This window comes from Neurospora tetraspora (assembly GCF_033439725.1).
Source record: "Neurospora tetraspora strain CBS 560.94 chromosome Unknown B0H65scaffold_3, whole genome shotgun sequence".
Taxonomy (NCBI): domain Eukaryota; kingdom Fungi; phylum Ascomycota; class Sordariomycetes; order Sordariales; family Sordariaceae; genus Neurospora; species Neurospora tetraspora.
The window spans coordinates 4721154-4741135 of NW_026944385.1; the positions used below are offsets into that span (position 1 = coordinate 4721154).

Genomic DNA, 19982 nt, shown 5'->3' on the forward strand with positions numbered 1-19982 from the left:
GGCTGGGGCGGGTATCCTGGCTTCAAAAGGGGGTTTGTTGATTGGGCATGTTTCAGAGGCCGCTGGATCAGAAAAAGTTGTCCTTGCCCATGGGTGGTGGTTAGCAAGATCGCCGGCCCGCCCCCTATGTCACACACTATCACCAGATGAGTTAGCGTAATGGGGACGCTGAATCTTGGTTCTCCAGTTCCCGGATGAGGACTTTAACCAACTGGGTACTAGCATCGTGCCGCTAACTCGGTAGCCACTCGGTAGTCAGGTCGTAGCCCGAGATCAGAGACTGCACTGACGATCCCCAGCGATTTCCCAGGGTCCAAAGGCGGAAAGGGTACTGAAGGTCAAGAAGAGGGCTCCTGGGGGCGGTCCCCCAGAGCCGCCAAACAAATCCCGGGATTCACCCCCCTGACTCCTTGTTTACGTACCTCGCGAACCTCTTTGGCTGTCCTCCTCCTCTCCCCTTTCACCCACAGATGCTCGCTGCGATAGCTCGGCCCCAGAACCCCACTGATCGACATTATTTGGATCTGCTGCACCATGTAGCACAGCTGGAAGCTAGATGCACCATTGCCCGAGCCGTCCAATCCCAAGACTTCTTTTCCTTTCCTCTGAGACACTGACCGACCTCATTACGACTCGAAAAGTCGAAAACTTTAGACCATCGAACATGGAACCCCCTCACCGTCCAACCCTGGTCCTAGCATCTGAGGGACCTGAGATAACTTTTGGTTGAACCTCAATCCCGTTCCTCTGCTAGTTATCTGGCTCCCGAAGTTACGCTGACTTTCCTTACGGGAAGAAATAATCGTCTGGTAACACCTCATTGTGGCCTTGTACCTCGAGAGTGTACCAGCCGCATGCTGGCATCCGACAGAGTGCACAAGGTGGTGGGATGGACAAGAGAAAAGTCCAATGGAAGAGAAGCAATCGAAGACAAGCAACTTGATTACCAATTGGAAGGTTCACTTCCCGCACTTCCCGTCAATCCCTTCAATGATCTTCATCCAATCGGTATCTGGCGGGTTTCCGTCGCGAGTCGTTCCCTCATGCACACCAGACCGATCACTTCCAGCCGCAGTGGAGTGGAAATGGCCCGAGTGGATTCTCTCTCTTTGATTGTTAAGCTTTGTCGCCAAACTTCAACAAGCACAACACATCATGGACATGGACATTGGACGGAGGGACAGTCTGCCGTGGTGGACGAACCTCCGCAATGAGACAATGAGACAAACCCCCCCACAACGCGTGCAGATAGTGGCACTTGTTGACAAGCCGAGCAGCCAACCCCCCTTCAGAGATTTTCCGTGACCATTCACCAGTAACCATCATGGCGAGACATCATTGGAGCAAGCAGGGGAGGGAGCTCACTGCTCAGGAAAGCTTCGGGATACAAAGAGAGATATGCCGTGAACCTGTGTGACATCAGAAACAGCTGGCGTTCGTCGTTCTTCTCTGCGAACTGCACTGCTTTCCATTGCAGTTATCATCATCCTCGCCTCTTCCCTCTTCTCTCCCGACCTCTTCTCGGGTTCATTGCTCCCTCTCTTCCCCTCTCCCGTCCCCAGTGCACTCTGAAAGGCGGGTGCATACCTACCTGTACCTCTATTCTTCTTTCTGTGTAGCTTTCCATTATACCCTGAATTCCAACCACCAGCCACAATGTCCAGCTACCAGAACGGCACAAATGGCCACTCGGCCAGCAATGGCGTCAATGGCAAGGCGGCCAAGAGCCAGACCGTCATCGGCCCTGACCCCAACGCTGAGAGGACGGCTAGCATGGCCAAGCCCAGGCCTACCTCAATGAAGCTCCCCTTTACCGGCGCCAGCAGACAAGGAGTAGAGAATGCGTTCGAGAGACACAGGCAGACCATCCAGTCCGCTGTCCAGCCTCTGCCTACCCAGCAAGGCGCGGGCACCTTCAGCGAGAACAAGAAGTGGGGCAAGCTCAGCAGTGACTTGATGACCCTTCGATGGGCAGGTAAGTTGTGCCTTCGCCAGCAGACCATGACCAAGGATCAGGAATGCTAACGCAATGGAAACCTTTTTCAGACTTCAAGACCCTGAAGCACATGGTCGTGGCCAAGATTAAGGGCGAGAAGATCACAGATGACAAGACCATGATCATGGAGAAGGTCATCCAGATGGTCTCTAACCTCCCCAGCAACTCCAAGCTACGAGTGGAGTTGACCAACGCCTTCTTGGGTGAGCTGTGGTACACACTCGAGCATCCCCCTTCGATATACGTTGGTGAGGAGTACCAGTACAGGAAGGCCGATGGTTCTTGCAACGTATGTCCTCAACCGCCTGTGTGGTAAGAACTGACAGATTGCTAACACCGGATTGCAGAACATCATGTTTCCCCAGCTCGGTGCTGCCGGCAACACCTACGCGCGGTCCGTGAGGCCGAACGTCATTAGGCAGGGCGCTCTTCCCGACCCTGAACTCATCTTCGATTCGGTCATGAAGCGCACCGAGTACAAGTCGCACCCCAACAACGTGTCCAGCATCCTCTGGTACTGGGCTAGCATCATCATCCACGATCTGTTCTGGACCGACTACCGCGACATGAGCAAGTCCAAGACGTCTTCCTACCTCGACCTTTCTCCCCTCTATGGCAGCAACCAGGAGATGCAAGACACCATCCGTACCTTCAAGGACGGTAAGCTCAAGGTCGATTGCTACGCCGACAAGCGTTTGCTGGGCATGCCTCCCGGCGTCAGCGTCCTGCTCATCTTCTTCAACCGTTTCCACAACTACACCTGCGACAACCTGATTGCCATCAACGAGGACGGCCGGTTCAACAAGCCGTCGCCCAAGCTCGAGGGCGAGAAGGCGGAGGCGGCGTGGAAGAAGTACGACAATGACCTGTTCCAGACCGCCAGGCTGATCACGTCCGGCCTGTACATCAACATCACCCTGCTCGACTACGTCCGCAACATTGTCAACCTCAACCGTGTCGACACTACTTGGACACTGGATCCCCGTGCCGACACCGGCATTGACGTTGGCACCAAGGAGGGTGCGGAGCGCGGTACCGGTAACGTGGTGTCCGCCGAGTTCAACCTTTGCTACCGCTGGCACTCGTGCATTTCTGCCAAGGACGAGGCCTGGATCGAGGAGTTCTACTATGAGCTCTTCGGCAAGCCCGGCAGCGACGTTAACTTCCACGAGCTGATCATGGGCTTCTCCAAGTTCGAGGGTAGGATTCCTGCGGACCCGGCAGACCGGCCCATTCCCAAGCGCAAGGGCAACTTCACCCGAGACGCCAACGGCAAGATCGACGATGATGAGCTCGCCGAGTGCATTGCCGAGGCCATCGAAGATCCGGCCGGTTCGTTCGGCGCTAAAAACGTCCCCCCTTCCATGAGGGCCGTCGAGATCCTCGGCATCATCCAAGGCCGCAAGTGGAACCTTGCCGGCCTGAACGAGTTCCGCAAGCACTTCGGCCTCAAGCCCTACGAGACCTTCGAGGACATCAACTCGGACCCCGGCGTGTCCGAGGCTCTCCGCCGGCTGTACGACCACCCCGACTTCGTCGAGCTCTACCCCGGCATCGTCGCCGAAGAGCACAAGTCGCCCATGGTTCCCGGCGTGGGCATCGCGCCGACCTACACCATCTCGCGCGTGGTGCTGTCGGACGCCGTCTGCCTCGTCCGCGGCGACCGCCACCACACCGTCGACTACAACCCGCGCAACCTGACGAACTGGGGCTACAACGAGGTGCAGTACGACCTGAACGTCAACCACGGGTGCGTCTTCTACAAGCTCTTTTTGCGCGCCCTGCCCAACCACTTCAAGGAGAACTCCGTGTATGCCCACTACCCCATGGTCACCCCCGCCGAGAACGAGAAGATCCTCAAGGACCTCAAGCGCGACCACCTCTTCGACTGGAGCCGGCCCGGCCGCCAGGCCAAGCCGCACCAGGTGACCACGTACGCGGGCGCCAAGCACGTGCTCGACAACGAGAAGGAGGGCGCGTACAAGTCGTCCTGGCACGCCGGTCTCGAGTCCATCCTCGGCCATCCCCTAAACAACAACCCCGACGCCCACGACAGCCAGCGCCGCGACATCCACGAGCAGCTGTACAGCGCCGAGTGGGCGAGCCAAGTCAAGGCCTTTTTCCAACAAACAACCGACGCCCTCCTGGCCGGCGAGAGCTACAACGTCGGCGGCCACCTGCTCGTCGACCTAGTCCGCGACGTCGGCAACATTGTGCCCACGCTGTTCGCCGCCACGGTATTCGACATTTCCCTCCAGGGCAAGAACAACGCCAAGGGCTTGTACACCCCTCACGAGCTGTACGCCGTGCTAGCCGTCATCTTCGCCGCCATCTTCTACGACCACGACCCCGTCAAGACGTACCAGCTGCGCGACGCGGCCCGCACGGTGGCCACGCAGCTCGGCGGCGCGTTGGAGGCCGGCGTCAAGAGCCAGACTTCCTTCTTTGGCTCTCTGCTGGGTGGTAGCGGCAACGATAACCCGCTGACTGCCTACGGCAGCGACCTCGTCAAGCGGTTGTCCAAGGCCGGACTGAGCGCGTCTGATGTCGCCTTCGGCCAGGTCTTGCCCATTGTTGCGTCGAGCGTGCCGAGCATCGCGGAGGGGTTCGCGAGCGCTGTGGACTTTTATCTCGGCGAGGCGGGTCAGCCGCATTTGGCTGCTATCCAGGAGCTGGCGAGGCAGCCGGCCAGTGCGGAGGCGGATGCGCAGTTGCTTGGGTATGTTCTGGAGGGGATTCGGTTGTCGGGTAACACGCTGGGAGCGTTCAGGCAGGCGAGTGCCGTGGATGCGATCAAGGAGGAGGATGGTGGCGAGGTGAGGGTGCAACCTGGTGATAGGGTTTTTGTTAGTGTTGTAAGTTTCTTCTCTCCCTTCCCCTTCCACTGAATTGTCCATCGAGCAGGGTACTAACAAGAACAAACAGAAATCCGCTGCCCAATCACCAACCACCTTTCCCAGCCCCGAGGACATCAACCCGTCCCGCCCGCTGGACGCCTACAAGATCTTCTTCTTCGGCACGCACTCGTACCTTGGCCACGAGGTCAGCCAGATCGCGTTGACGGAGATGTTCCGCAGCTTGTTCAAGCGGAGCAACGTCCGTCGGGCTCCCGGGCCGCAGGGCCAGCTGAAGAAGATTACGAGGGAGTTGAACGAGGAGCTTAGCCAGACTTTCTACCTCAGGGAGGACTGGGGCGCTGTGACGCCGTTCCCGGTGACGATGAAGGTTACTTGGGATGAGTAGATGGGAGGTAGTAATGGACAATGGATGCGGGAGATGAAATGATGGATGAGATGACGACGGGGAGTTTGATACCATTTCCTTTTTGGATGATAGTTGTCGGCAGGGCATGTAACTGGGTTGGCTTTTCGGAGTCCGTTTGCTTGGAATTTTACATGTTTTTGATCAGTTGACTTGGCATTTTCCCCTGTTGTTGTGACGTTGGTGATGTTCAATTCACGATTTTGATGCCAGATTGATGTTGTGTCGAAGGTGAAGAAGAAATATTTGGCATCGGGGCAGTGCTGACGTACGTTTGAACCCCGCCATACCCCGCCATTCCGGGCCGTTCGGGGATTCCCCGGCTGGTATTACCCCACCCGTCCCGTGCCGTGCCGTCCCGTGCCGTGCCGTGCCGTCCCGTGCCGTGCCGTGCCGTGCCGTGCCGAGCCCGGTACCCATCGTCACCAACGGGCCTTTTTTGAGTCGCCGTATCTGCGACGGCAGTTCTACGTACCTACATCTGCCTGCTGAAATAAGGTCGATGGCTGGAAGTACTGGAATTGCGCTGGCTGAGGATGGGGAATGGTAGGTCGTTTAGATTTTCTCTTGCCACTGCTGAGTCCCCCTGTATGGTAGAGGTATCATGGCGGAAGTGATGATTGTGTAAACGGCTCGAAGTGGACTGAAATGTTTACAAGTATAAGTTCAATGAAACTTCCTATCCCAGTCTAATCTTTCTCTGTGCATGCGGCACTTGTGTCTTCAGCTTCTCAAGCAGGTCCCCGGACCTATCCCAGAGACCAAGTGTACCAACACAGTACGCGGCGTCATCCTCTTCATCAAGGACGAGGAAGTGATGCATGCTCGTGTAATATGAGAAGATCAAGAGACAACCCCACTTTCTCTTCAGCATTCTCTTTGATATCTCTTCAGAGCCCTTCACATCCAACCGAAAGTTTACTGGGGTGTTGTACTCGCATGGGTGATCTGAGCAACCCAGTGGATGGTCAAAGCAGAAGCGAAATTCACCACAATGACCGCTGCTGCCAGGTTGGAAGCCCAGCGTAAAAAAAAAGCCCCTCCATCCACAGCTAAGTTGTTTTTTCGGGAAGGACTCTTGAGCGGTACACCTCGTCGTCTGATAGTTCATCAAGTTTAGGCAGCGAGACAAGTTTACCGCTGGTGCGTTCAACTTTGACACCCGATTTAATTTCGCTGTAGCAGTTATCACGGTCGAACTTTAGAAAAGTGACTGGTGTCCTCCAACCGAGCCATGACCAAGTTGGAAATCCTTCACGACGGCCAATGTATTCTGTGCCCGTAGCTGCACGAAGGGGCATCCAAAAGAGACATTGAAGAAAGAGAGCATTCACCTCCGAAGCGTGGAAGTTAAAGATAGCTCTATAGCTTTGAGGGAGCTCGTGGACGGGGATCCCCCAATAGGTAAGAGCATCGACTCGTGAAAGCAGGCCCCGGACAGCATCCAGCGCGTCGAGTTGAAAGCTCAATTGTCGTTGCGTAAATCTTTGGATAAGCTCAAGGAGACGTCCCGACTTTACTTGAACTTGGTGCCCGGATCTTCGAGAAGGCAACCTGATCAAAGGTGAAATGGATTGCATCGCTTGCCTGGTCGGGTAAGGGACGTCAATGAAGCCAGACCTATTGAATCCGCAAATCATGCGAGGTCTTGGAGTGCTGCTTTCAACCCACCACCCAAGCGAACAGTGGAAGTATACCTGTTCTTGAGTGAAGATAAGCAATCTCCGTGAGAGGAGGGCTTCTTGAAAGGTCCACCCCCTTTTCATCCAAATCGAAGCTTCGAAAGATTGTTGGGTTAGGCTAGGCGTGAAGCTTAGTAATGTCAAAATAGAAGATGTGAACCGAGGTTGAGTATTTCTCCGCACGCTGCTAACGCCGGGGAGTCCACAAGATGAATCATGTCCGGAAAATGCTACAATAGTTGCATGAGACCTTTCGTAGATATGATCCATGTTCCTGATTTGAGCATGCTTGTCCTGCTCGTCATGCTGATCGATGCAGAATTGGTCGACCCAAAGATACTGCTGGCCAAGCTCTTTGATAACAACCATTGCATCCTCAATAACCTTTGGGGCATTGGCTGGCAGAAACCTACTGCCTTTGTTCTCAAGCAACGGCTTGTTACCCCAAACATAGCTAAGTGCTATGTATCTATCACCAGGCCGTAGATTCACGATAAATCGAGTTGTGCAATCAATCGCACGTATTGGTGGTCCGTGGAGGTGGTGAGACCCGATAGTGTAAGAGCAATTTCGGTGATTCCCACACTCCTTGATCCAGCCACGCAGTAAAGGATAGTTGACAGATGTTTCGTTGACGGGTAAACCTTTCAATGTCGGTTGCGGGTATGGCCCAGCCTTCATCTGTGCAAAGTAGTCCGACGACGGAGATTGTGGGAGAAACAATGGCCTAGAGCTGTCAACCATCGTTCTTGATAGCAAATGGTAATCTCGACCAGCCACCCAATTATCGGATCCCCAACCGTAATCAACAGCCCACGTGGCACCCGGGAATTCTGACGAGTCTAACAGATGGCCAAGGCTGTACTTCCGTAGGTGATATAAGTCCGTCGTTTCACCAGTGAGGCTTGGCCGTCGCATGGAGTAGAAGAATCGACATAATGCGCATGGAGATTCCTTATCGAGTGTGCCGAGAAACAAAACCATCTCGCTGTCTGTGGAGGGACATGGACCATTGAAGATGCCGTCGAGATCAAGCTCTTTGCAGCGCTGACAGAGATCCACTGAACCTTCTTTCTTTTCTTTGTTTTTCACGGGGAGGAAGGGTATCTTGGCCACGAATCGCCAACAAGCGGTCGACAGGCGTCCTTCGCCATCACAAACGTGCCGAGCGCGAGTTATCTTGCCCCCCATGATGCCAGGAATGACTGAGAGGTTGGGACGGCTCCGGATTGAAGCAGTATGGTAGATAGGTGCCGTGGTTGCCGTCACCGAGGGGACTGGAGTGGTGATTCTGGTGTCGTAGCCGTTCCAGAGACGGACGGTTCACGTCTGGGCGTCTGGTTTATAATGCACTTTCGTGATGAATGTGAAGTGAGGTGGCGAAGAAGGATGAAGTCAAGTTCAGAGCCGCCTGTGGGTTGATATGATCAGAAGAAGGCGCAGTCTTATCAGCTGAAATCAGAGCGGGGACCAGATTACTTGAGCGGAACGACCGACGCCAGTCATCCCAAGCCACGAAATGCACGTTTCTCCATCCAGGTAGTCAGGCTGCCACCGTCTCGTGGTGGGCATACCAACGACGGGCCAATCGTCAGGTCCAGCCCAATGCTGCATTTGTATTCGTCGTGAGCTGAGAGGTCCATGCTGGAGGTCTGACGATAATGCACGGCGAATGAAAAGGGAAGACCTGTAGAAAAGGGAACGGTTCATGTTGATGGGAATGATGCTTGACTTGCTGGATTGACGGTTGATTGGTGTAAGTTTTGAGAAGACGAGAAAGTGGCGAAGACCCAGCTTAAGTACGCGGAAAACCGACAACCTGGGGGCACGACGCCATGAGTTCCTTCCGCCACACAGCCAAGGCTCATCAGTCAGGGCACCACTGCCTCAGTCTCAGTCCCCGCTGGAAACACTACCATTTCCAGCCACAGTTCAATTCTCCTATGATGTACATCGTCAGCAACGAAAGACCCACGACGCGAAAAACACAACGCTACCTCTACAAAATCCCATCATGCCCTAAAATATGTGATGCGCTTTATCCGTCTCCTTCTGATAACAACAATATATACCGACCATACCCGACCATATTGAACACACATAACAAGATACATACATACATACATACATACCATCGCACAAAACAAAAACAAACTCCTCCGCAAACCATTACACCCAACCCAACCCAGCTCACACAACCCCCTCCCTACCTTACATATAACCATACCTCTCCCTCGCAGGAGCAGGCACCGGACACAACGGATTTCTCCCCGTCCCCTTGGGCACCAACCACTTAATCACCATCCTCCCCTCTCCCTTCTCCTCATCCGGATCCTTCACCAACTCCACCCTCGACTTCAACAACTTCACCCCCTCATTAATCCTCTTCACCTTGGCCTTCGCCTCACTAGTACTCGTACTCGTACTCGTACTCGTACTCGTACTCGTACTCTCCTTATCCTTCTCATCCACCTCCTTCAAAACCATCAACTCCTTTAGATACTCCACCGCACTCCTCCCCTCCTTATTCTCCGCATTGATATCGACCCCCCGACTAAGCGGCTTGATCAGATGACACAGACTCTTGAGCATTTTGCGATCTGGGTCGGCGGCCAGGCCCTTGAGCAGCATTGACAGGGCCGTGTCCTTGCTTCTGTTCAGCAGGGCCGGGTCGGCGCCGGCCTCGACGAGGGCGCGTACCATGTCGCTGCGCGTCTTGGCCTCGTCCTGCTGGTTGGTGATGGGCCATTTCTCCTTGATGGCCGGGTCGAGGTTGACGGCCTGGTGGAGGTAGGGGTTGAGCGGGGCGTGGGGGTTGCCGCGGATGGGCTGCTTGGAGAGCATGTACTTGACGGCCTTGACGTGGCCGTAGCGGATGGCGGTGTAGAGGGGTGGCATGTAGGTAGTGGAAGTGGTGGTGGTATCGGATTCTTTCTTTTCCAGTTGGTAAGGGCATGGTCGGTGGAGGTCGGCGCCGGCGTTGATTAGATGAGCGATCATCGGTTCAGAAAAGTGTAGCCGTCTGGGATGGCGGAGGATGTGCAGCAGGGCTTCTTCGAGCACGGCCTTGTCCCGAAGGATGGACGGCTCGACGGCGTGGACGGTGACGTTGACAGCCTCTATCAGCAGCTTGTGCAGGTCATGGTCAACACTTTTCTTCATCAATCTTACCTTTTCGTCGAGGGTCAGGTCCATGCGATGAAGGCCACGCTTGGCAAGCTTTTCGGCTGCCGTGAAGCATTCACCGTTGTCAGAGCCTTTCTTGATCAGGTCGAATAAAAGGGTCTTGTCGGAGGTGAGGTGATGAGAGCTGTCGATATCGAGAAGCAAATCATATGAAGAGGCTGATTCAGGAGCTCCATAAGTGGCGTAGAGCCTGGGAGAGGTGGCCTCGGCTATCATCAAATAGTATTTCCGGAACTCCCTGGGGCTCAAATGCGAGCCGAGGGTGGGACCGTGGAATTGGACCAGGAGATCAGCAGCGCGGCCGTAATCCCATTTGAGTGCGTTCTTCATAACGGGGGTGTAGTCGTTATCGCGGATGCATGGGTCAATACCGGCGTCAAACAGCAATCGGACGATGCTGCAGATGGCGTCGGTTGCTGCTCCTAGTTCGTAAGCTCTCCTCGGGCGGAAGACGAGGTGCAACGCGGTACGTCCCTGTGAGTCCCGATGGTTGACAGGAACGCCAGCCTCCAGAAGCAAGCGCACAATCTCGGGTGCTTTGTCTGGACGGGTACTCGATGGAAAGCACTCGGCGAACGTGGTCCAGGGCTCCTCACCAAGTGGGTGATAAAGTGCGGCCATCAAGGCATTTCGACCATTTTTGTCATGGACAAGGGGATTCGCACCAGCTTTCAACAAAGCTCTGACTGCTGAGGTGACGTGAAACTGCGCAGCCATGAACAAAGGCGTCTCTCCGTTGCCGTCGTCCCAGGTTTGGTCAATAGGCGTGCCAGCAGCCAGAAGTTTGACTATCAGGGCTACGCGTTCCAAGGCTGTCGGCTCCTCGTTTCTAGCCAGTCTTAGGCCTGTCGACCGTGACGGGGTCGAGTAGTAACCATCATCCTCCTTTGGTCGAGGGGAGGTGCAGCATACGTGGAGAAGCGGGATCCTCTTGATGCCATCGCCAGCTTCCTCATCCTCGTCACCCGCTTCGTCCAGACGGTGCCGTCTGCCAAATGTTAGCTGGTTAAACTCGAGTTGCTGCTTGACATGTGCGCCCAGATCGATGAGCTTCAAGGCGCGATCGTAATGGCCGAGGTAGCAGGCTTCGCCGAGAAGTGTCGTCTTGGCCTTAAATTCCCACAGGTCCACCTCGAACTCCTTGTCTATGTTGGCGCCCTTCTCAATCAGGTAGGGGACGACGGTGTCCCAATGACCCTTGGCACAGGCAAAGTACAGAGGCGTCAGCCCCATGTCGTCTTCGACATCGACCGTGGGCCAGGTGGCCTTGCCTGCTTCGACAATGTACTTGAGCATTTCCAGGTTTCCTATGGAAGCAGCCTGGTGGAGGACGGTAAAACCCAGATGACCCTTGGGGATATTGTTAAGGGCACCGCGCTCAATAAGAAACTTGGCAGTGTCGAAGCGGGAAAAACACATGGCTAGGTGGATGGCAGGCCAGTATGAAGCTTCCAGATTCTCGCGCAGTGTGCCGGCAGCCTCGAGTTCGCGCGTCTCCCACAGCGAGAGGGGCGGCCGGCAGGAGCAGTACCACTCTGCCTCGAGATGGATGTTGGCACCGTGCTCCAGCAGCTTTTCGATGACGGCGTTATGGCCCTCTTTGGCAGCTATGTGAATGGGGGCACAACGGCGTGTGATTCCCCTTGAGCGTATATTGTGTACCCACTCCTCCACCTCGCTGTCTTCATCCATGAGGTCATCGTCATCCTCTTCGTCGTCTTCATCGTCATCGTCATTGAACGGGTTGTGGTTGTGGTTGTGAACGGCTTGAAACAGGTTACCCAGAAAAGCGCCAACATAGCCTCCTCCGGGTGGAGGGGGAAAGGGCAAGGGACCATCAGGCTCCGAAAGGGGTTCAGTGTCGGAACCATGGTGATCTTGGGCATTTTCGGGGTGTTCGCTCTCGAACAGGTCGAGAAGGGCGTTCGAGTATACGTTGGGCGGCGGGTTGGGGCGGTGATCCCACGGGGCGCGCATGGTACCTATTATATCGTGAAGGTCGCGGTAGAGCTCCGGGGTTTGAGGGTTGGCGTAGGTGGTGTTGGAGGAAGAGGACCAGTTCCAATCGTCAAAGTCGGAGTTCTGGTTGGGGGCGGCGGCGCGTTCGAGGATACAGACGAGTTCCCAGGCCTTGCGGGAGAGAACGAACTCGAAGAGGTAGTCTGGTTTGGCGCCGGCGCAAATGGCCTTGTCCACGGTAGATGGGACTCCATGTCGGGTAGCCCAGAGAAGGGGTTGAGGGTCGCTGCCGGGCTTGACTGCTCCGGTGTAGAGGATGTTGTTAATGATGCAGTAGAGCCGTTGGTTTGTGCGGGCCAGCGCCGAGAGATCGCATGGTTTGGGGAGATGGGCGGCGATGAGGTAGATCAGCTCGGTCGGCAGATCAGGCAGTCGCGGTGGTGCCATGGCTGTCGAGTTTCGGGGGGGTTATGTGTTCGGAGGTAGGATGTGATGTCGAGGCGAAGAGGACGAGGTGTACTCTTCCGAAGGAGTAGGGGAAAAATCGAGAAGATGGTCGAGCAAATGGATCGAAAATGACTAAGTATACGGTGCTGTGGGCAGTGTCCGTGTAAGTCAGGTATGCAGCTGTACCACGGAACGGAAGCAGTGCGTGGATGCAAGTAAGTACCTTGGCTGAACCTCAACTGCCGGCGGGCGCAAGGGCGGTCCGGAGTGGCCCGTCAAATGGCGTAATGATGGTCCAAGCAGAACTGATAACCGATGCAGGAATGGGCAGAAATGAGCATCGGATCGGTACAAGTCACAAGGTGGTGAGATACAATTGACTGACTTTGGGAGTTTTAGGATTGTGTAGAGGTAAAGTTAACGCGACGCGGGGTCCAAGGACACGCTAAACTCGAACAGCTGTGCGAGCTCACGTGCTGAATCAGGGTGTGTCTCGCTTATCTTATCACGATAACTCATCCCCTCCAAAAATACTAGCGTTGCTGTTAGTACAGCGGTCCACCGAGAGCCGCTGTAAACAACTCCCCACTGTATCTCCAGACGTCATCATTTGGGTTTCAATCAAAACACAAACAGAAACTCACATTGGACACTCGGAAAAAGCAACATCTCACCACGCTCTTCGCATTCTCAAATTTGCATCACCACTTCTGAATTCCCCCAGAATTTCATTGGAGAAATGCTTCATTCCCTTACGGTCAACAGCAACGAACAAAACACACACAGAATAAGCACGTTTGCCATGGACACGACGACGAGATACCGGCTCCAGGACAAGGGACAAAAGCATCAAGTCAAGACGCCTTACTCAAAGTCTCGAACCCATCCACCACCTTGAGCGGCGTATAGTCATACCACAGTATACGTATGCCGGCTACCTCATCTTGGTGTTGTTCAACCACAGCCCGACCAGTCAATGTCAGGGGGTGAACTGAGAATAGCTTCAAAAAGCCAAACAAGGTCGAGGATTCCCAGGCTTCTGGAAGGCTCTTGCTTGGACAACTATGAGCAATGAACAACGAAGCAAACAAAATCCATGCGCCCAGTGAAAAAAAAAGAAAAGGTAGCGTACCGCGTGGGAGAAAGCTGGGTTACCACTTACTCACGAAGCCATTGACCCCAATTTTTGGAAGCCATAAGGCCATCAATGAACCGGGTTTGCCAACAGCAAAGAAAAAGAGTGACAGGAATGGAGATTTGGCTGGCCGTTGCAGTATCAAGAACACTGAAAGCGGAGATTGGGCAGGCATAATCGAGCCGGAGTGCCAACGACTTGGCTGGTGGCGGACTGAACTCTAGTATAAGTGATTGACGGGATGCCGGCCCAAGGCACACTGGAAAGAAGCGTCACGGTGTCATTCAGTCTTCTACAAGAGAAGCGCAACGCGTGGCACCACTCCCGTAATCGCCGGGCGATCGGCCCCACAATTCCGTACGTGGAGACCGGAATCGGACACGGCACCCGACGGTCTTGGTGGGTCAAGTGGGCCAAACAACGGCGGATGTCAAAGCACGCCTGCTACGGTTATAACAGGTGCACCGCAGGTACACTCCTCCGTCGACGACTCACTCTCCTCCTTCGGCAGCTCACTCTCCTCTGTTGGCAACTCACACTCAATGATGCTCTCCACACCATTCCCAACCGGGTAAAAGCCGGTGATCTTGAGCCCAGCATCGCGCTCCAACAACTGCACCCATTCATCCTTTGTCCTCTCCTTCGCCGACACCAAGCACGACATCATGACATCCAAGGAAGTGCTCTCCCAGTTCGCGCCCACGTCAGGGATGACGTTCTCGTTGATCAACAAGCGCGAGTACCCCGGCTTCATGGCCGCCTTGACGTTCTCCAGGATGGGAATGCACTGCTTATCCGGCCAGTCGTGCAGGACCGAGTGCATGTAGTACGCGCGGGCTCCTATGATGATCTTTGCGTTAGTGTCACTGTCCGATCGAACAGTCCACCAAGGAATGGAAGCAGAAGAACTCACCCTTAACCGGCTGCTCCGTCAAAAAGTCATACGCCATCCTCTCAATACTCTCAGCCAACTCGCCCTCCTTTACCTGCGCAACCACCGGCTCCAAATCCTGCAGCACTAGTCTTCCCTTCGCCTCCGGGAACACATCCCTAAATTTCTGCAAATCATGACCGATACTACCACCAATATCCACCAACAACACCGCTGTCTCATCTTCACCATCGAAGCCCTCAAGCAGGTGCTCCTCAACGGGGTAAAAGTCCTCGTCCACCCACGTGGGCCGGCCGAACGCGTACGACCCCATGTGCGTGTTGAACTGGGCGCCCATGGGCGCGTAGGCCGGGTCGTGGCACAGCTCGAAGAAGTTCTTGGTGGTGTTGAAGGCGAACTGGGTGTTGCTGTTGGTGATGGAGGTCGGGGTGGTGAGGTTGGTGGATTTGAGGTAGGAGGGGAAGGAGGCGATGCAGCGGAAGACACCGCCGGTGTTACCTGGTCCGGTGCTGTTTCCCGTCAGTCAATTTATGCTCTCTCTCATTCTCAACAACAGAACGGAAAAGGGAGGGGAGAAGAAGAAGAAGAGGAGGAAACTCACAACAAAGGATAGGCGACACCCAACCTATCAATTCCCAACGCCTTACAAAAGTTCGTCGGCTTATACTCATCCTTCCCGACCTCCACAATATGTCCCATGGCAGCTACATGCATCAACAACCGTCCCAAATACGCCTCCTCAAAGCCCGTGTGCTTCGCAATCTCTCTCACCGTCTTGGGACGATCGTCCTGTCCCAGGTACGCCCACACGCCCGTGTCCACGCCGATGGACAAGGCAGCGAAGCAAGTCGTGTCAGCCCAGCACTGGCGGATCATGGTCTCGCGCGGCTTCTCGAGGGCCAGCACCAAGGCGCGGGCGGAGGAGAGGAGGGCGAGCCGGGTGGCGTCGTCGGAGGGGGACGAGACGGCCGCGATGCCTTGGGTGAGGATGGTGGAGAGGAGGGAGGGCACCGAGGAGAGGTCGTTGGGTTGGTGGATGATGGATGAGTCGATGGGTTGAGGCCCTGAGACGGGGGCAACGGAGACGGAGGAGGTGGATTTCCTGGTGCGGTGACCGGTGGTGCGGGCGCGGGTGGGGGATTGGACGGAGACGGCCATTGTGGAGGTTGTAGTGTGATGTGTCACTGACAACTGCGTGTGCTTTGGGTGACTGAATGAGGTGGAAGAAACGAGTGGATGGGATGGTTGGTGATGAAGTGGAAGGGCTCAGAGGTCAACCTTCTTCTCAGGATGGGAGGATGTGGAAGGGGATATATCATGAACAGAATAAGAAGGTGCTCGCTGCCGGTTTCCGAACACCAATCTTCATGCAATTGGATCCCTCCGGACCTTTATGTTGTCTCCATTGCATGGGGATGGGGATGGCAACGCAAGAGGTCGATGTTGTAGCGAGCCCACACTCAAACGCTACCTCAGATAACGCGGATGCCACCCCCGCCATGTGGGCATGTCCATCCCGCAGTATCGCTATCTCCCATCCCAAACGGGGCTGCCATGCCGAGCCGAGGGGGGTACTGGGAGCAATCTCCATAATCGGATGTCGCAGAGTCTAGACTTTTGCATGGCTGGCGATTAATGGCGTTTTCTGTGTGGATGTGGGAAAACACCAGGCCCTCAGGGTCAATGTTCGCAAACTCATGGCGAACATGGAATAGCACGTTTTTTGCGGGTTTGATTGAGGATCTGGGGCGCTGGGGGAGGGTTGGAGAGAGTGGATGTCGCTTTGCATGCTTTGTCTACAATTAAAAGGTATCATTCATGATGCCGTAGGCTTGGGTTGTTCCTGATGTCCGTGCTGGTGTGCATCAGTTTTCTCGAATTGGAACTGGGTGATGACCACACCACGGCCACGCAACTCAAAGAAACGCAGGAGAACCGATGCTACGGAGAAGCACCACGTTTATCGAGATGAGAGTTTCTTGCAACCTAGAACTCAGCTGCATGAACGAAGCAACCTGAATCCAAGGCCGTTCTTGCCCTTGGAAGGAACCTGCAGGAGACGAAAGCAAACCAGCAAATGATCAGTGACGGAGAAGGTCCCCTTCTACACAGAGTCGCAAAGTCAACAATGAGGCAAGTGTAGCGCGGTGATTGTAACCGAGGACCCGAGCCCATTGCAACAACACGGAGGAACGAATCGAACGAACGGGTATGTCGTTAACGCACAGTGTATTTATGAGGGCTGGGGCACTAAACAAAACGGTGTTGCATGCCACTCAACATTCGATTGTGCAGTCATGGAAATCCATGATGTAACGCGGCCCGCGGATCGTTGCCGGATGGAGGGCTGGCATCAGGTCACCCTGTGGAAATAAATTCGGCGGAATATTCTCCATTGTTAAGGAGGTGAACCTGGGAGGTGTCGAATATCCGGACCTGGGATTGCATCAATCAATCCAGACCTAGGGTTGATAAAAGGGTGGTGATAAGAGCTGAGAATTGTTTATCAAGAGGGAGGCTCGCTTGACTGTGCTCTCAACCACTTATAATCGTTTCCATTTTCGGAGGATTTTGACTCCAGCCACTCACACAACACGCCGTTCGAAGACTGTTGTGATTCGGTAGATGGGCTGCATGAGGTCTGCAGGTCTCAAACCTCGCGGAACGTGGTCTTTCATGCCGATGAGGTTCGAAAAGCAACGACATCGTGTCAAGGTTATATCGTACTCGTGTCCCCGGCGATGCCCTGATATGCATTTCGACTTTACCCCTTCAGCAGGGCACCAAGGAACCTGGAAGGTATCGGTTCCAGACGGTTGGAGAGAGGCACGGGTTGTCGAACCGAGGTAGCATTGTGATTTGGAAGAAGTAAGATCGACCCAGAGTTTGTCGGTTTCTGGTTCTGCGAGTAGGAAGGGGGCCGGAGTTGCTTTTGATGACACCACTGCACGCAGACTCGCCTCCATGCCTCCTTGTCTTCATTCAATCACCTGCGGGTGCCAGGGGCTCAACACCTATTGTTGGTTACAGGTTGATGGTGAGAAGGGTTTAAGGTTACAAGCTGAATCTCTCCAACCTCGTTCCGAATCCAATCCTCGCAACCCTCGCAAGAGAATCCTCGAAAGATCCAGACTAGAAGGTATTTTCATGAGACAACCAACAACAGAAGAAGCAAGCTGGATATTTGATCTGTATCAAATCATTGCATGAGAGTTGACAATGGCGAATAAACGCCACATGGACGCCTTTCTTCCAAAAAGCCTCTTCATGCAGGCATCTCATGCACTTCCAAGACGTTTTTGTGGAAGCCATCAATGTCATGTCATGATGGAAGTGGCATGACATAAGAATGTCTTACTTCCACAGGACGAATACCATCTTGACACACAGACAGCCAGTCAGTACTCAGTGCAGCCATGGCTGACCCAGCATCAGCTCCGCCAGCCTCTGGAAACCAAGGGCTGTCTGAGGCGTACATCCAGGCCAACAAGGGCCCAGAGGCCATCGCCATCATCACCACCATCGTTGCCGTCAGCACCGTCTTTGTGTTTGCTCGTCTCTTTGTGCGGACGAGGATACTGGGGAAGCTAGAGGTGGATGATTGTTTGATCCTCCTCGGAGCAGTGAGTCTCTCTCTTTTTCCCCAACATCTGCCAGCCAGTCAGTAATCATCATCATCATCATCAAATGCTAACCACTCCCACCTGCTACCTCTAGGCATGTGCATGGATCTGCGTCGGCATGACCATTGCCTCCGTGCACTATGGATTCGGCAAGCACTTCGACGTCTTAACCCTCGATGAAAAGCAGCACATGATCAAATGGGCCTTCTTCAGCTTCACGCCCAGCATTCTCGCCTTCACCATCCCCAAGTTCGCCGTCGTGTCTCTGCTGACGCGGCTACTGAACCCGAGCCGGTGGCACCGTGTTTTCCTCTGGGTGCTGGTCGGCACTTGCCAGGTGGCTATCCTTGGCTGCGCCGTCATCTTGTTTGCCCAGTGCACGCCTTCGCGGGCGCAATGGGACTTTTCGATTACCAACGCAAAGTGCTGGAGTCCGTGGTTGTTGGTGAGGTATTCGATGGTTGCTGGATGTAAGTAATGGCGATCGTCCCTTCCCATTGGCGTGGGAAGGAAGAGCAGATGAGATCAATGTTTAACTCACCTTTCCCGCCCACAGGTTTCTCCGGCCTTACCGATCTTTACCTCGCCGTTTACCCCACCATCGTCCTCTTCAAACTGCAGATCAACAACAAGAAGAAGATCGCCCTCTGCTTCGCCCTGGGCATCGGGTCCGTCTCGGCAATCGTCTCCATCTACAAATCCACTCGTCTGCCCTCTCTGGCCGGGACTGATTTCTCCTGGGATACCACTGATCTGGTCATCTGGTCCCTGTAAGCTTCAATTCCATCTGAAACCCCTTCGAACCACTTCCTCCCGCTTCCACGTTTTCCCCTCTGGTCCGATCAGTGACCGTCCAGGCAGTCCCCATCTTCAACCTCCATCCGCCCCGTCCCGCTCCCTCCTGTCTATATCACTAACCTCTCCTCCCACCCTCACAGCATCGAAGGCAGCACCATAATAATCGCCTCCTGCATCCCCCTCCTCCAACCGCTCCTCGACGTCCTCATGGGCCGGCGCACCCTCTGCAGCACCCCTCAGTCACGCGGCTACAAGTCCAGTGGAGCCTACGGCCGGCACACCCACAAGCAACTGTCCAAGTCCACCGACGTGGAACTCCAAGCCGGCAGTGGCAACAAGTCCAAGAACAATACCTTGAGATCGAAATCAAAGGTAGCGTACCCAGACGATGATTTACTAAGGACTGTCGTGGCGCCGGCCGAGTCGGATACTTGTTCTGCTACCGAAGTGGGAGGAGAGGATGGGTATAGTCATAACGCGAAGGCCTCGGAGAGTCAGGAGAGTATTTTGATTTTGATGACAAACGGACAGGAGGCAGGGCATGGGCATGGGCATGGGCATGGGCATGATGGCAAGGGACAGATGCAGGTTCACGCCATGCAAAAGGGTAATGGAATTGAATGCTCACGGTCTTCGGCGGGGACGGTGACGGGGGTGGTGATGGGTGGACATGGAAAGGGCAATGGGAATGGGAATGGGGGAGGGCCTGGTGTTCCGGGTCGTGCCACGCCCACTCCTGCGGGAACGATTATGAGGACGCAAGAGGTTACGATGACTGTTGAGGGACGTGGTAGTGATATGCCTGCCTACCCTGCTAGGACGGCGAGGTGGTAAAGCTCAAAGAGAGAGATACGAGGGCATCGTGGAAGGGATAGGTCAAGGCTTGAGCTGTAAACCAGCGTATGCTTCTGAAAAGAGCGGGTGATGAAATGGAGGGAAGGTGGCGAGGGTAGTTGGATGAGAACAGTTGGGGGAATGACATTGGGAAATGAGATTTGGAAAG

At 54.7% G+C, this 19982-nt stretch overlaps 5 protein-coding genes across 5 annotated transcripts; 2 read left to right on the forward strand and 3 right to left on the reverse strand.

Annotated features, from left to right (window-relative positions):
• Window positions 1–1656: 1656 nt before the first annotated feature.
• B0H65DRAFT_548291 (heme peroxidase) lies at window positions 1657–5239 on the forward strand (the record flags this gene model as incomplete). The annotated part of the gene is made up of 4 exons (XM_062829569.1): window positions 1657–1975; window positions 2047–2285; window positions 2344–4851; window positions 4922–5239. The coding sequence occupies 4 exons, from the start codon at window positions 1657–1659 to the stop codon at window positions 5237–5239; spliced, it is 3384 nt and encodes a 1127-aa protein (XP_062683601.1).
• A 1059-nt stretch (window positions 5240–6298) lies between these two features.
• Window positions 6299–8388, reverse strand: B0H65DRAFT_177584 (heterokaryon incompatibility protein-domain-containing protein). The gene has a single exon (XM_062821468.1). The coding sequence runs from the start codon at window positions 8128–8130 to the stop codon at window positions 6310–6312; it is 1821 nt and encodes a 606-aa protein (XP_062683602.1). The 5' UTR covers window positions 8131–8388; the 3' UTR covers window positions 6299–6309.
• A 511-nt stretch (window positions 8389–8899) lies between these two features.
• On the reverse strand, window positions 8900–12931 carry B0H65DRAFT_177570 (ankyrin repeat-containing domain protein). Its single transcript, XM_062821467.1, has one exon. It carries the CDS (start codon window positions 12529–12531, stop codon window positions 9151–9153), a length of 3381 nt encoding a protein of 1126 aa, XP_062683603.1. The 5' UTR covers window positions 12532–12931; the 3' UTR covers window positions 8900–9150.
• A 1062-nt stretch (window positions 12932–13993) lies between these two features.
• B0H65DRAFT_177608 (S-adenosyl-L-methionine-dependent methyltransferase) lies at window positions 13994–15941 on the reverse strand. Its single transcript, XM_062821469.1, has 3 exons — window positions 15160–15941; window positions 14580–15067; window positions 13994–14506 (listed from the first exon to the last, which is right to left on the reverse strand). Exons 1-3 carry the CDS (start codon window positions 15714–15716, stop codon window positions 14097–14099), a joined length of 1455 nt encoding a protein of 484 aa, XP_062683604.1. The 5' UTR covers window positions 15717–15941; the 3' UTR covers window positions 13994–14096.
• Window positions 15942–17749: 1808 nt separating this feature from the next.
• On the forward strand, window positions 17750–19925 carry B0H65DRAFT_177686 (uncharacterized protein). Its single transcript, XM_062821471.1, has 4 exons — window positions 17750–18181; window positions 18276–18651; window positions 18738–18951; window positions 19120–19925. The coding sequence occupies exons 1-4, from the start codon at window positions 17975–17977 to the stop codon at window positions 19811–19813; spliced, it is 1491 nt and encodes a 496-aa protein (XP_062683605.1). The 5' UTR covers window positions 17750–17974; the 3' UTR covers window positions 19814–19925.
• Window positions 19926–19982: the final 57 nt, after the last annotated feature.